Raw genomic sequence first — 14,832 nt, 5'->3', positions numbered from 1 at the left:
ACTTGATTGTCCCCCTCCCTCGTTGGTTTTTAAAACTTTGCCCGTGTTTTATTTGCTGATAGGAGCCAAAGAAGCTTGGAAAATGACCTTTGATACCTTTAGTGACACAATTGTTACGTAGTTAAGATTTGACCTGAACTGCTTTACATAAACTGGATTAAATTGAGATGCATTTTATTTCTTCTAGGAAGGCTTTACGTTTACAGCTAGCTTGCCTTCAATAGAGTCTGGTTTCAGTATGAATCCATGTGTTATTCATGTCCTTTATACTTTACATGCTAAACTTATCATAAATCTTTTTTAAAGATACATTTGGCAAAATATAGTACTCATTTTGTCCAAAATAAAACCAAAACACAAGTTTAAAAATAAAGTAAGGTTTAGGTAGTTTGATCTCACACACCCTCTCACACAACCTAACCATAGGTCGAATTATTTGCATACAAAAGCTTAGACTCATACCATAATGGCACAAGATATGTGGACTTTCTATGTTTCCTGGTATGCTGTGTGTACATTTTTGTGATTGTGATGTCAGTTTCATTTTTGTGCACTGCCGTATGTGGCTTTATTTGTGGTAACCGTATTTTCATCCAAGTTTCTATAAATTTACAAGTAAATCAAATGGAGAAGAATCCTGCCGTTTTAAGCATGTCTGCCCAAGAGGATTTACTCCACCGCATAAATAAACATGCTGGAGAGGGGTTAACGGCATCACCTTTGGACACAGCAGAGTCCACAGCTTTTAACGACATGTAGCGACACATGTGGTTTGATGAGGAAGTGCTATGGGGAAATTTCAGGAGACGGCTGCTATATTTTTCTCACTGCCTACCTCTGTGTATGGGTAATGGCTCCCCCCCCTCCGTGAGATCCAGTTGGAACTGGAAATTTCTGGCCAATGCTGGCTGCCTGCCCACTCCCACAGGCCAGGCTCCGTCAGCAGCTCTTCCGGGAGTGTCTGAGCACAGGAGGAGAAAGTGAGAAGGAAACAAACAGCAGAGGGCCTAGAAAGCTGAGACAGACATGGGAATCATTTGAAATAAAAGGTGGATGAGGCAGCCATGAATTTTGCGACTCATGTACAAATGTTTTTGTACTCATAACTCGATGCAGCATCTAAATGTGAAACTGCGAGGAGAGGGGCGTGTTTTTTGTCATCATTTGGGAGCCATTGCATTTTTTTAAACAGTGGAAGGACACGTTCACAATGCATCATATGCTCTTTTTTTCCAGAATGAAAATCTGTATATACAATATTTAATCTGAAATGTGGAGATAAATTATGCATAGTTTTGAAAAGGCAATGTTTAACCTTGGTAATTTTGCAGCTCCCTTCAGTTTAGACAGAATCATGTCTTTGGATTTTAGGTCTTTTATTTAAAGCAGTGTTAACAAAAGTCATATATTAACTGTTGTTGTTGTTTGTGCACTAGTAGTAATTTCTGGCATTTTCTGGCATACACACACACACACACACATACATACATACATACACACACACACACACACACATATGTATGTATATGTATATATATATATATATATATATATGTATATATATATATATATATATATGTATGTATATGTATATATATATATATATATATATATGTATATGTATGTGTGTGTGTGTGTGTGTGTGTGTGTATATATACTAGATGTAACTATATTCTCAAGTGTTACTCTTGGATAGTCAGTCACCAGGCACATAATTTTTATTGTGCATCTCTAATGTGAGAGATGACTATGAGGCTTTAACATCTAAATTCATGTTGCTCTTTTGCTACAGTGATTCTAGCAGTAGCTCAAGCGATGACTCTCCAGCACGTTCAGTGCAGTCGACAGCTGTGCCTGCACCTTCAGCACTTCCCTTATCCTCCCTTGACAAGGATGAACCACGCAAAAGCTTTGGCATCAAGGTCCAAAATCTCCCTGTGCGCTCAACAGGTTAGTTTAGTGGTACTCTAGCAGTATGTGAGCATAAAGTGCCTTTTTTAATGTAAAAAAAACAAAAAATAAATAGTGATGCATGAAATTCAGGCAAATTTTATTTTTAAAAAATAACTACCTTTGTATTTTTTTGCTAAATGGTGCATTCATTTGCTTTATTTACAGACACAAGCCTGAAGGATGGTTTGTTCCATGAATTTAAAAAACATGGAAAGGTCACATCTGTGCAAATCCACGGCGCTTCAGAAGAGCGCTACGGGCTTGTGTTCTTTCGTCAGCAAGAGGACCAAGAGAAAGCCCTTGCAGCATCAAAGGGGAAGCTTTTTTTTGGCATGCAAATTGATGTCACAGCCTGGAATGGCCCTGGTAAGTTTTCTTTGCCAACTGCATTGTAAAGAAAACGTGAATATTGGCGTGTCAGTAAGCTCACACTAAGCAATTTTTAGAGACGGAAAGCGAGAATGAGTTCCGGCCCTTGGACGAGAGGATTGATGAGTTTCATCCAAAGGCCACGCGGACATTATTTATTGGAAACTTAGAGAAGACCACCACTTACCATGACCTGCTTAACATCTTCCAGCGTTTTGGAGATATAGTGGTAGGTTAATTTTCTTATAATTTGAGAATCAAAGCATGCAGTGCTGTGTGCTGTGAGATAATCATGCTTACTGACAGAACATTTAACTTTCCAAAGGATATTGACATTAAGAAGGTGAATGGAGCCCCACAGTATGCCTTTCTACAATATTGTGACATTGCCAGTGTCTGTAAGGCAATAAAAAAGATGGATGGCGAGTATCTTGGAAACAACCGACTAAAGGTAAGAATTTATTTGATTTTAATTGTAAATCCTAACCTTTACACCATTACAACATTCTTGTCTTTCTCAACCAAAGACATTTGTGTAAGTTGAAAAGGTAAATGAATTGCTGACTGAAATTTTGTTCTCTTTTTGCAGCTGGGCTTTGGGAAGAGTATGCCAACGACATGCGTTTGGTTGGATGGATTAGCATCGAATACAACTGAACAGTTTCTTACTCGTCATTTTTGCCGATACGGACATGTTGTCAAGGTAAGCCTGTTTAATTTTCTGCTCATTATTGCACTTTTCTTTTTCTTTTTTAATCTTTTGTTTGCTTTCTAGACTTTTTACCGTATTTTCTGCCATATTTGTAGGTTGTACTTGACAGGATGAAAGGAATGGCCCTTATTCTGTATAACAACATTGAATATGCTCAAACAGCTGTTAAAGACACAAAGGGATGGAAAATAGGGGGGAATAAAATTAAGGCAAGTAAAATATAGATTTTTCTCTGAAATTTCATTCTGTGTTATTGAGCTTGACACACTCTAACCAGTTTTTCTTCCTTCTTCAGGTGGACTTTGCAAATCAGGAAAGTCAGATGGCCTTCTATCGTTCAATGCAGGCATCTGGTCAGGATATTCGAGACTTTTATGATATTCTCTCTGAAAGAAGGTTTGTGAAATTGGCTTACAAAATAATTTGACTCTATGACTGTCTAATATTAAAACTGAACAAGATTTGTGGTTATTTCTTGGCAGGGATGATCGACGAACCCAATATGAGTTTCAAGCAGAAAGACAATATTATGAAAATGTTAGAACACCTGGAACGTACACGGAAGATCCACGTCGAAAATATCCTACCAGAAGTCGGGACTTCTACACTGAGTGGGACCCATATCAGGGAGATTACTATGATCCACAATACTTTGAAGACCCTCGGGAATATCGGGAATACAGAGCTGACCCTTATGAGCAGGACATACGTAAATACAGCTATCTGCAGCGGGAACGTGAAAGAGAAAGGGAGCGCTTTGAAACAGATCGTGGACGCGATCATGGAAGGAGGACCATTGAGCGTAGCCAGAGCCCGTCTCACATTACCACTCGCCGACCTGCTAGCCCAACTGCATCTCCATCACTCTCTGAGAGAATACCAAGCGATTCAGACCGCCGTATTTGTTGTCGATCATCTGAAAGAAGTGGTAGCTGCAGTTCAATATCTCCACCGAGATTTGAAAAACTTGAAAAGGCACGCTCTGAAAGGTATAATAAAAGTGAAAAACTCGAGAAGGACAGAGTTTTTGAAATTGACAGTGGGAATGTAGTTGAAAAGGAAAAGAGGACTGGACGAAAAGAACGAGGAGACAAAGACAAAAGTGAAAAACAGAGGGTTAAGAAGCTTAAAATGGCGTCACCTATTATCCAGACATGTGAACCAGAACCTGAACTTGAAAGAGATGTTAGTCCTGAGTCTGTTCTGCGTAGTAAGGCCAGCAAAATCCAAAAAGAAAGCTCAAGTAAAGGGAGGTTAGACCTTCTGCCTTGTGTGGTGCAGTTAACACGAGTTAAAGAAAAAGAAGGAAAATTGATTGGTCATGTTGTCCAAGAAAAACAAATACAGAGGGGTGGGAGTGACAGTCCGAGACTGGCATCACCTCCAGCTGACCAGAGGAGTCCTCCATTCCGCACAGAGCCATCAAAAATTGATATTGGTAAGCATGGGAAGGTTCCCAGAGACAAAAGTATGCACAGTTTAGTGGAGGTCACTGACAAAGATGGTAAAATCAAAGCCAAAAAACATGGGAAATCTGAAATGGGATTTGACAGTGGCATTTCAGTGGATATTGACCGTCTAGCTGCAAGGAAAAGGCGTTTTGAAGAATCTGGTAAAGCTGATCGACAAAAGAGAACTAGTGAAGAGGACCTTGGTAGATCTGGACTTTATAAGCTGTGGAACAGTGCTAAGGAGACAGATTTGGATAAGAATCTTTTGATGAGAGGGATTCATAAAAAGGATCACCACAAAGAAAAATGTGTGCGGATGATTTCAGTTAATAGTCCAAAAGAAGGACAAGACAGTGATGTCAACCCCGAAGGCCTTCCTCTGGAGCGGCACTCACAACTAGTGCAACTGGCTGAAGATTCTACAGATCAGTTAGACTCTCCCTACCTTAAAATGGATCTAGAGAGCTCAAAAAGGGAAAATACCTCAAGTTTTACAAAAATATTAGATGATAACGCCGTTGATTTGGACGAATTAAAAGAACAGAAACAAGTTATGCCTGACAACGCACAAGGCAGAGCAAAATCCAGAGACTCTGATGGAGATGAACAATTTGTGCACATTGACCAGACTAATATTTGCACAAAACAAACTGAACACAGTCAGCGGCTCAGATCCAAGCTAGGGGAGCCTGATAAGGGAGTCAAGTTTGACAACCAACTACATAGTGAGACTCGTGACTTTGAAAAGGATTATTTTGTTCAAGACTTTGAAAAATCAGTATCGGATGTGGCCAGTGATGATTTATTTTACTGTAAACGAAAGAAATTGGAGAATATTGACTTTGAAATACTTAAATTAAAAAGAGAGCGCAACTTTTCAAGTTCCCAAAAGTTCAATGAAGACATTTACACCATGTCATCATCAATAGGAGCTGCTCAGTCTTCTGAAAACGAGGAAGATGAAACAGCCCATGTCTCTTTGACAGGTACAAATAAAGAAAGAAAATCCTCTCCAACAGCAGGTGAGAAATTTTCACACACCGAGTCATTGAAAAACAGTTTGGACCTGATGCCTAGACATTTTCAGTCTTCTGACACTGAGCTCCCAAAGCTTAACACGTCCTTGCTTGGATGTGATGAAGAGTTAATGCAGCACTGGGAAAGAGGGATAAAGCCTGATTCATTCAGAATGGAAATGGCATTCCAAAGTGATATTTCAAAGCATGAAAGCATTCGGAAGCGCCTTGGTCAGGATTTGGAACCTGGAGAAGTGCAGTCTGATTCAGATGATGATGGTGAAAACAAGTCCAAGTCGAATAGTTCCTTGTCCTACATCCTCAGGGATCGTGATAAGAGGATGACAAACCTGAAGCTTTCAGGCTCCTTGGAAAAGAATAAGTTTTACTCCTTTGCTTTGGATAAAACTATAACTCCTGATACAAAAGCACTCCTGGAAAGAGCCAAAACATTGTATTCTTCTAGGGAAGACAATTGGTCCTTTCTCCCTTCACGCTTTCCAGCCTCCCACAGGTGTTCAGATAAGGACAAGGTGGAACTAACACCTCGACCAATACCTTCTTGGTATATGAAAAAGAAAAAGATTCGTACTAACTCTGATGAAAAGCTGCATGACAAAAAGGAGGAACTTAAGCCACAGGACCAAGAGCGTCAGGAATTGTTTGCCTCTCGTTTCCTTCACAGCTCAATCTTTGAACAGGATTCCCGGCGTTTGCAGCATCTTGAACGTAAAGATCAAGATTTAGAAATTGGAAGTGGAAGGCCTTTGAACAAGCCAGTTGCTGCTGAAGTGGAGCCTGAATCTGCAGGAAGTGACATCCCACAAGAGCCGATAGTGCTTTTCCATAGTCGTTTTTTGGAGCTTCAGCAACAAAAAGACAAAGACCACCTTCCACCTGATACTGAGAAGGATTCATTAGTTCCAGACATAAAAAGAAATGAAGTTCAGAACTGTGATAATATCATACCTGATAAGGAACTGGAGCCAGTACAAAAGGCAGATGACAAATCAGCCAGCCCCTCATTAATCTCTACTGCCTTACCATTTGTTCCTTCCCCTAAAGAAATTTCACCACAAGAAAAGAAAGAAGTTTTAACTCCACCCTCAGATCAACCTGTGCCAGTTGTCAAAGAAGAAAAAGTAGAGCCAATCCTTGAGGTTTCGCAACCTCACTCTGTCGCCATGGAAGACTTCAAACCTGTTGCTGTTAAGCTAAACAGATCCCCTTCACTTACTCTTTCAGAACCAGAAAATGAAACTGAAACAAAACCAGAGTTAAAAGAACTGAAGGTGGAATGTGGTGATAGTAAAACAGTGGAACATACTCCCATTGTGGAAGATAAACCTCCAACTCCTGGTGGTTCCCTGGGTGGTTTTGAAAGAGAGACTGCAGAAATCACTTACTCTGACTGCCCAAAGATGGAAGAAAAACCTGAAACTATGAAGTCAGAACCTGAAACTGAAAATCAAGAATCAAAAGACTTTGAGGAATCTCAGAAAACCGAAACCAATGGTGAGGTGTGCATGCCAGAACTAGAGGCTGAAATGAAACCGTTACCAAATCGCAGACAACCCAAGAGTAAAAGGGCAAAACCGCTGTCAGTATTACGAACTACACAACCTTCGCAAATTGCTGCCACTGAAAAACCTGCAACACGTAAGAGTGAACGGATTGACCGAGAGAAACTCAAAAGGGCTTCATCTCCTCGTGCAGAAGCACCAAAGACATCAGTTGACTCTAAAACAACATCCAAGTCACCAATACATGCATCAGACTCTGAACAAAACATAGAGTCAAGTTTGATCCATGGGAGAACACGTCGGCGAAACGTAAGGTCAGTCTACGCCACACTACATGAAGACGACCAAGCTGGCAAAGAGGTAGTTGAGTCGCCACGCTGCATGCGCAAACGTGGTGCTGATAAAGAACCAATACAGCAAGATGTTCAAATTTCTACCAATACTAGACGTGGACGCCCACCTAAAAGAGGCATCAAACGAGGAGAAGATGTTTCACCAGTAAAGGTTGATCAGAAGAAACTGATGGAAGAAGACACAGAGGCGTCATGTACAGTAGAGGTTGTGAAAGCCTCTGAGGGCTGGCGTTCACCCCGCACCCAGAAGCAGCAGCAAACACCTCAGACTCCATCTACTCCAACTAACAAGAAAGGAAGTAGAGCAGACAAACTGTCTGGGAGCATGACAGAGCTAGCTGAACAAGATGATATGGCAAGTCAAAATGAGCCAGAGCTTAAGCCTAAAACTGAACCGCTTGGCAAGTTATCAGAAAGGGTGGAAAATCCAAACTCAACAGTGCACAAAAAAGAAAAGGAATTAAAAGATGGTGGAAAGAAATCTGGTGATGTTGATGATGAAAAGCTAGACATTGGCCCCTTAGAGAGGAGACAGCAGCCTGAAAAGAGTGCAAAAGTTAAAACACCAAGGTTAAAACGTAACACCAAACAGATAGCTGAAGACAAATCCCACAGTTTAAAAAATCTCGAGATCCGTGTTAGTGTTGATGATGTAAAAGGTTTACTCCGTTCAGAGGATGATGAGCTTGAGACCTTTGAAGCTCCAGCTATTACAAAAACTAAGACAGCACTACAAGATAATGAAGGAATAAAAACAATAGACCAAATTCCAAAAGATTCAAAAGAGCTTGCTGCACAGGATAAAGAAGACTCAGAATCAGAACTTCCAGCTGATCCAGCTGCTGCATTATTAGCACGACAGATGGAATTAGAGCAGGCAGTTGAAAATATTGCTAAGCTTACAGTGGAGCAGCCTTCTCGACCATATAAAGAGCCACCTTCAGAGCAAACTACGATATTGCCTCCTGTTGCAGTGGAACCAGAGAGTGAAGTTGAGGAGGAGAAGCGAGCTAATCCTGCTAGTGAAACTGAACTTGCAGCTGCTATTGATTCAATTACAGCAGAAGAAACATGTGTAGATGCAGATAGCTTCACATCTCCTCCCACTTACACTGCTCTTATTCCCACCCCTGAATCCTTGATATCCTCCTCCTCCAATGAGATTATGGAACCTGAAACTCACATGGTGATCAACAATATTCTTGCCGGGGATTTAGATGATGGTCCTGTGACACCAAGCTCAAATCGGCCAGGGGCGGAATCTAAGGCAGCTGAAGATCCCATTTTACTTGAAACACCCAGGAAAACCGGAAAGGTTAGAGCCAAAACCCAGAAAAAGACAAGAAGTCGTAAAGGGGCTGGTAACAGAAAAGGGGATGCTGCTGAAGAGGTTTCTCAGTCAGAGTCCACTCCAGTCAAGTTACCTGAATCAATCCCAGAAGACCCAGAAACCAATAATTCAAAAGCAGTCACTGTTACAGCTGCGGCCACTTCAGCAGCCTCTGTAGTCACTGCTGTTGCTACTTGTAGGCGAGACTTAACAAGTGCCATAACGGTCGACACACCCAAAGAGGCAGAACAGCCCGAGGTTGAACAGCCTGTGCCTAAAGAATCTGCTTTTCATTCTGGCACAAACAGTATCTCCAGTGTTAAAAAGCACCCCCAAGCAGCAGAGCCATGTACTCCTACATTTACCCCCGCTCCTGCTTGCACACAACCTGTATCCCAGTTAAGTGTACCTCTGTTGCGGCCTGCCAAAGTGCCACTTTCACCTGACTGGCCTCAGAGATCTGAAGAAAGCAGAATCTATGTTGCCCCTTCAAGTCATGTAAAAGTGGTAACTCCTTCAATGCAAGCATCAGCTGCACTTGGAACCCCTGCAGCAAATCCTCCAATGCCTCCCGACACCAAGGCCTCTGACATTGACCCCAGTTCAAGCACGTTAAGAAAAATTCTGATGGAACCTAAATATGTGTCTGCGTCAAATAGCAATTCTATACCTACCACTATAGTCACACCAGCACTGTCAGAGCCTTCACGGATGTCAGAGAATGAAAATCCCTCTGATGCAGTGGGTTCAAGACAGTTACATTCTGAAGAGAGGCCACCATTACCTCCCCAGCCCATGCATCATAAACCATCTCCACTGACAGAGTCACAGCAGAACTGTGGCGAGAAAAACCAGCATACAATTATTTCTCCTGCTACCTCAGTAATAAGTCGAATACCAATGCCTTACGATACAGAAGAAACTCCACGTATTTCACTAAGCAACCGAAGCATTGGCCTAACCATTCCCAAGCAAAAATTCAGATCAAACTCCAATGAGAACAGCCGTTGCCTTGCTATGGATATAGTAGAAGATGGGACAAGAGGACGCTCTGTTGTCGAAAGCACTCCATACATTACTGGTTCCAGTCCTGGCCTAAGGGTCAATACATCTGAGGGTGTTGTCGTACTCAGTTATTCAGGTCAGAAAACCGAAGGACCTCACAGGATGAGAGCCAAAATTAGTCAGATCCCTCAAGCCAGTGCTGGTGATATAGAGTTTCAGCAATCCGTTTCCAAATCTCAATTAAAACAAGACCCAGTCATCTCATCATCCCAGTCACCTACTCCCAAAGCAGCCCCAACTCCTTCTGGTTATGGTCACACAGGAGTCCTTTTAGCCGGCCAGTCGTATAACTCTCAACCTGTTATTTCTAGTACCAAGCAGGAGAGTCTTGGATCTGAGTCTCCATATCACACAGCCCCCCAAGGCAGTGTAGTAAAGATGTTCCAGCAACCAGTTAGTTCTTCTCAAGTCTTAATGTACAACCCACCTGTGATACAACAGCAGCATGGCAAGAGAGGACTTGGGTCAGAGCCTCTGTCGAAAAAGATGGACCCTGGCAAAGCTGCGCAGCAGTCTAATCTCAGCCCAGTCACACACCACCCATCACTTTCTGGAACCCGCATGAGCCCCAGCCCTGGCATTGTAAATGATCGCTCAGCTCTGCACCTTAAGCAAGAACCACAGTCTCCACGAACAGCTGTTCACTCTCCTTCACCTTTTGTCAAAGCCTGTCCTCCAAGCAGTTCTCCTATCGGCACATCTGTTGTTCTGACTCATGGCATGCCACCAATGTCTAGCTATCATTCTGCGATGCATCACTCGCACTCAGAACAGTCCTCTGTCATAATTCAACCTCACAGTGTCACTCAGTCAATGGCTCATGATGCCAGGATGAACACCCCACCGATGCCTGGGATAAATTATGGAAGGCGAGGTGATTCGCTGTCTGCGCCGCTTCCGGGGTCTCAACAGCGCTCAAACCCACAACAGCAAAATGTCATTCGAGATATGGTTCTGCACTGTCATTCAAGTCCCCAAGGTTCAGTATCAAGTGGTGGCGCCAACAGTGCAAGTGAAGAAGAGCCTAGACACTTTAACCAAGCACTCAGTAGACCTTCAGTTCCCCAGCTGCAGTCAGATGTAATGATGATTCACAGTGATCACAGAGGACTTCACCCAAACATACGCATGGAGCAGTACAGAGACATGCACCAGCGCATCCTCATGCACCAGCAACGGGGTGAACAGGCTGCTGTAGAGGCAAGACAGTCACGCAGAGACTCGGAAACTGGAACAGCATCTTCAGGCAATATCTCTGGACCTTCAAAGAGTCCTATTTCGGGGAAGAGCATTGACCTTTCTGCAAAGGAACCTCTCAAACCACTCGAAGGAAAGCTTATCCATCCAAACTCCAGTGAAAGCAGAATCCGAGGAGTCCATGCATCTAGTCCTGTCATGGTGTCGCCTCACCCTCATGGGGTTCACCTAATGCATCCAGGTGGTGCAGGCTCCTTTCCAGTTTACAGGGACATTCGAGGCTTTTCATCCCAGTTTTCACCACACAACCTGGCTAACCAAGGTGTTACATCTTCACAGGTGAGTTAAGATGCTTTAATGATTACATTTGTGCAAATAATACTACTACTATACATTTTCAACTTAACAAGCACATTTAAACATATACATAAAATATAAATAAAAAATATGATGTCTCTTGATGGGTTCGGATTATCAGGTACCTCCAGATCCTGAACTGGGTAACCGTGGTAAAATGTCTCAGTCCCATGGGTGTGGAAGTGATTCCAAGTCTGAGACCTCCCACCTTCGCCATGCTACCTCTTCGGACCTCTCACACATTTCCCGAATACAGGGGGATACAGTCTCACCCTCATATCAGTCTCCCATGATGTCCCCTATGGGTCTTACACACAAGTCAGATCCATCTCTTCAGAAAGGCCCTCCAGCCTTCCTGTCTACTTCAGCAGTACCCTCTTCGACTTCAGTACAGCCACGGCCAGATGCCAAACTGGAACATTCAGGACATCGTTCCGTTGACATGGTGCAGCTATTGACGGTAAGAAGAATGACAGACCAGCTCTTTGGTGACGTGTAGAATTTATTTTCAGGGAAAATAAAGACGTTTTTTTTCTTTTCTTCATGCAGAAGTATCCTATCGTATGGCAAGGCCTGTTGGCATTGAAAAACGACCAGGCTGCTGTCCAGTTACATTTTGTTTCCGGCAACACCATGCTGGCCCAGCGCTCCCTTCCACCCCCAGAGGGAGGTCCTCTTCTCCGTATTGTTCAGAGGATGAGGCTCGAGGCTTCCCAGCTGGACAGTGTGGCGCGCAGAATGACTGTAAGTATTTGATTTCTGCTACCTTTGAACAGCAGGTTCTAATCAGGACCTGACTTTGAAGAACTGACTAAAACGATGGATCTATGAATTAATTAAGCAATAACGTAAGATAGTGCAGTTATCTTTGTTTTTCTACATATATATACATTTTAAGATTAAAACTTGATATGTGTGGCAGGTGGAAAATGACTACTGTTTGCTACTGGCTCTACCCTGTGGTCGAGACCAAGAAGATGTCCTTGGTCAAACCCAAGCCTTGAAAAGTGGCTTCATCACATACCTGCAAGCTAAACAGGCAGCTGGCATCATCAATGTGCCCAACCCTGGCTCTACTCAGGTTTAAGCATTTTATATTCTATATTTGCACATTTTACTGTGTTTTAAGACAGCTAAGATGTTGAAGATGTTGCTCCTTCTCTCATCGTGTTATTTTTTCTTCTTTGGGTTTACAGCCAGCTTATGTGGTTCAGATTTTTCCACCTTGTGAATTCTCCGAGAGCCACTTGTCACGTCTGGCCCCGGACCTTCTCAACAGCATATCCAGCATTTCCCCTCACCTCATGATTGTCATCGCCTCTGTTTAATTACCTCCATTTTTTTTCCTGGACTAAGCCAACACCAGCCCTTTTGGACTCATCCAGTTTGTTGGAAGCTGGAATTGTCTCATATTTTTATGAGTTGGACTTCTTTTTACGAAAAAAAACAAAACAACCTAATTTAGCATGAACTCACCTTTTCTCCTTCACTTCACCAAGTCCTTAAGTCACCCAGTGATGTTGAATTCCAAAAACTATACCTTTCCGAAAAGGATATGAAGGGTTGAGGGGGATTTTATTTTTGGATGAGGATTTGCTCATTTCATTCTTGCCATTTTTGGAGGTGTTGTGCATAGCCTTTTTTCTTATTCATAGCATTCATTAAGCTGTGGATGGATACCTTCGTATGGGATATTTTTTATCTTCATAAAAGTGATTGTGATTTTTTTTAAGACTATGTCAGAAGTCATTGCACTATGTTGAAGAGAAATTGTGAACTTTGTACAGATTTGAGTATAAAATGATACATGTTATGGACTAATTCTTGTGATCACATCAGTCATGCTTGTGCAAGATAAAAGAAAATCATTGCCTGGAAAAACGATCAATCAAGATCAGTCATACATGCTTTTGCTTATTCACCATCAGCAAATTTCTACTTAATTTCTGGACTCAACTCTCCATCCCAAAGTGTTCCCTGCCCCAGGAACTCGTAAGGGGACGATTAGAGTTGTACAGTTTACACTCAATGCCTCAACAGGGGACTATATAAAGAATATTTAATTAGTTTATTTTTGTTTGCATCTTCTTTAAGCCTAAAGGTATTGTTGACAATTGTGAAACTGTAAATATTATAAATATTTAAAGACTGAAGCAATGTGGAGAGACCAAGTGAATATTTTACAAGACAGATCATCAGATCTTTCTTTGGACCGGGGCAGGGATGGGGAACAGCGGGGGAGGACCTGTACAAGATTACCGATTGATATTTGCCCCCCAAAAAACAACAACAAAAAAACTTGATTTTGTGCCAAAACATTTTTTTGCTAATACTCAACACGCGCAATGTATCTAAAACATTTGATCAGAACATATTTTCATATGTGACTTTGTATTTTGTCATCCGGAGGGCAGATTTGATTCCTTTTTTTGTATTGTTCATAAAACTTTCTCTGTTATTACAGTGCTTTTACATGATGGAACTCTGTGTTCATTTCAAAAGGACCATTGTACTGTAGGGTTTGCAATTCTGCTCCTATTCCTGTTTTTATTCTCCCTCCATGTGGTCCTGTACTGCCCCCTGCTGTCTGAAAAACAACTCTCTTACTTATTAGGCACTGCATCTTGAGGTCATTTATCCACGACTTCATGGCAGATATGCATGCTTTTATTTTTCAAATTCTAAAAAGCTAAAGTAGGATCATAAAGGCAAAGAATGTGACTTAAACTTGACATCAAGCCGCTAATGGATGTGTTAATCATCTGTCTCGACCCCTCCCCTTAATTGTGTCCTTGAGCCAAGCTGTAAATACTGATCTCCTTAATCTGTGCTCTCGTGTATTTTTCTCTCTCTCTCTCTCTCTCTCTCTCTCTCTCTCTCTCTCTCTCTCTCTCCCCCCCCCCCCCCCTATAATTGTCTTTCTTCAGGGTCTTTCTTTTTGTTTTGTGCAACAAAACAACGCAGTCTGAAAGAGACGGGAGAGGAGGTGAACCGATGCTGAAAGTAAAAACCATGCTTGTCAGTTTTGTGTTGTAAATATTTCTATGACTGCAAGCTGAATACTCTCATGGTTATGTTGAAGGCACTTATAATTTTTGATAAACAAATGAAAAGAAAAAAAACTTCAAACAGCGATTAATATCAAAACTGTCTTTTGATCAACCTTCATTTTGAGTGTATTTTGCTGTTCCTCCATGAGGACATTTTAAACTGTAAAATAAATGGTTGTTTAACTTACTTCTGAAGATCATTAAATGGTCCGTAACTCTGTTTTTCTTCTTCTCCTTTTGTGATTTGTGAATCTGAAGGTACAAGTGAAGAAGGATTTCACCAGAGACCTTCAGTGCTTTAAACTTTAGCTTCAATGCTTCTCTAACATGTTGCAAAAGCTGCAAATGATTCAACAATTAAAATGGTTAACAAGAGCGGTCTTACCTTGGATACCTGTGCATCTAGACTATTTCTTAATGTTCTTCCACTATTCTTTCAATTTAGAATTTATTGAT

At 41.8% G+C, this 14,832-nt stretch overlaps 1 protein-coding gene across 2 annotated transcripts in view; it reads left to right on the top strand.

Annotated features, from left to right (window-relative positions):
- Nucleotides 1-14,563, top strand: part of spen (spen family transcriptional repressor) — a 28,238-nt gene extending 13,675 nt beyond the window's left edge. For both annotated transcript variants that reach the window (XM_085145323.1, XM_085145322.1), the window contains exons 4-15: nt 1,793-1,950; nt 2,119-2,319; nt 2,400-2,551; nt 2,648-2,773; nt 2,912-3,025; nt 3,130-3,243; nt 3,330-3,430; nt 3,517-11,308; nt 11,448-11,786; nt 11,876-12,070; nt 12,249-12,407; nt 12,523-14,563. In XM_085145323.1, the coding sequence (XP_085001449.1) occupies nt 1,793-1,950; nt 2,119-2,319; nt 2,400-2,551; nt 2,648-2,773; nt 2,912-3,025; nt 3,130-3,243; nt 3,330-3,430; nt 3,517-11,308; nt 11,448-11,786; nt 11,876-12,070; nt 12,249-12,407; nt 12,523-12,654 (9,583 nt within the window). In that variant the 3' untranslated portion in view covers nt 12,655-14,563. The remainder of the gene's footprint in view (nt 1-1,792; nt 1,951-2,118; nt 2,320-2,399; nt 2,552-2,647; nt 2,774-2,911; nt 3,026-3,129; nt 3,244-3,329; nt 3,431-3,516; nt 11,309-11,447; nt 11,787-11,875; nt 12,071-12,248; nt 12,408-12,522) is intronic.
- Nucleotides 14,564-14,832: the final 269 nt, after the last annotated feature.

The sequence above is a fragment of the Neolamprologus multifasciatus genome, chromosome 20 (genome assembly GCF_963576455.1).
Source record: "Neolamprologus multifasciatus chromosome 20, fNeoMul1.2, whole genome shotgun sequence".
NCBI lineage: Eukaryota > Metazoa > Chordata > Actinopteri > Cichliformes > Cichlidae > Neolamprologus > Neolamprologus multifasciatus.
The sequence above is the reverse complement of the archived record's forward strand: the minus strand, read 5'-3'. Positions and strand labels throughout refer to the sequence as shown.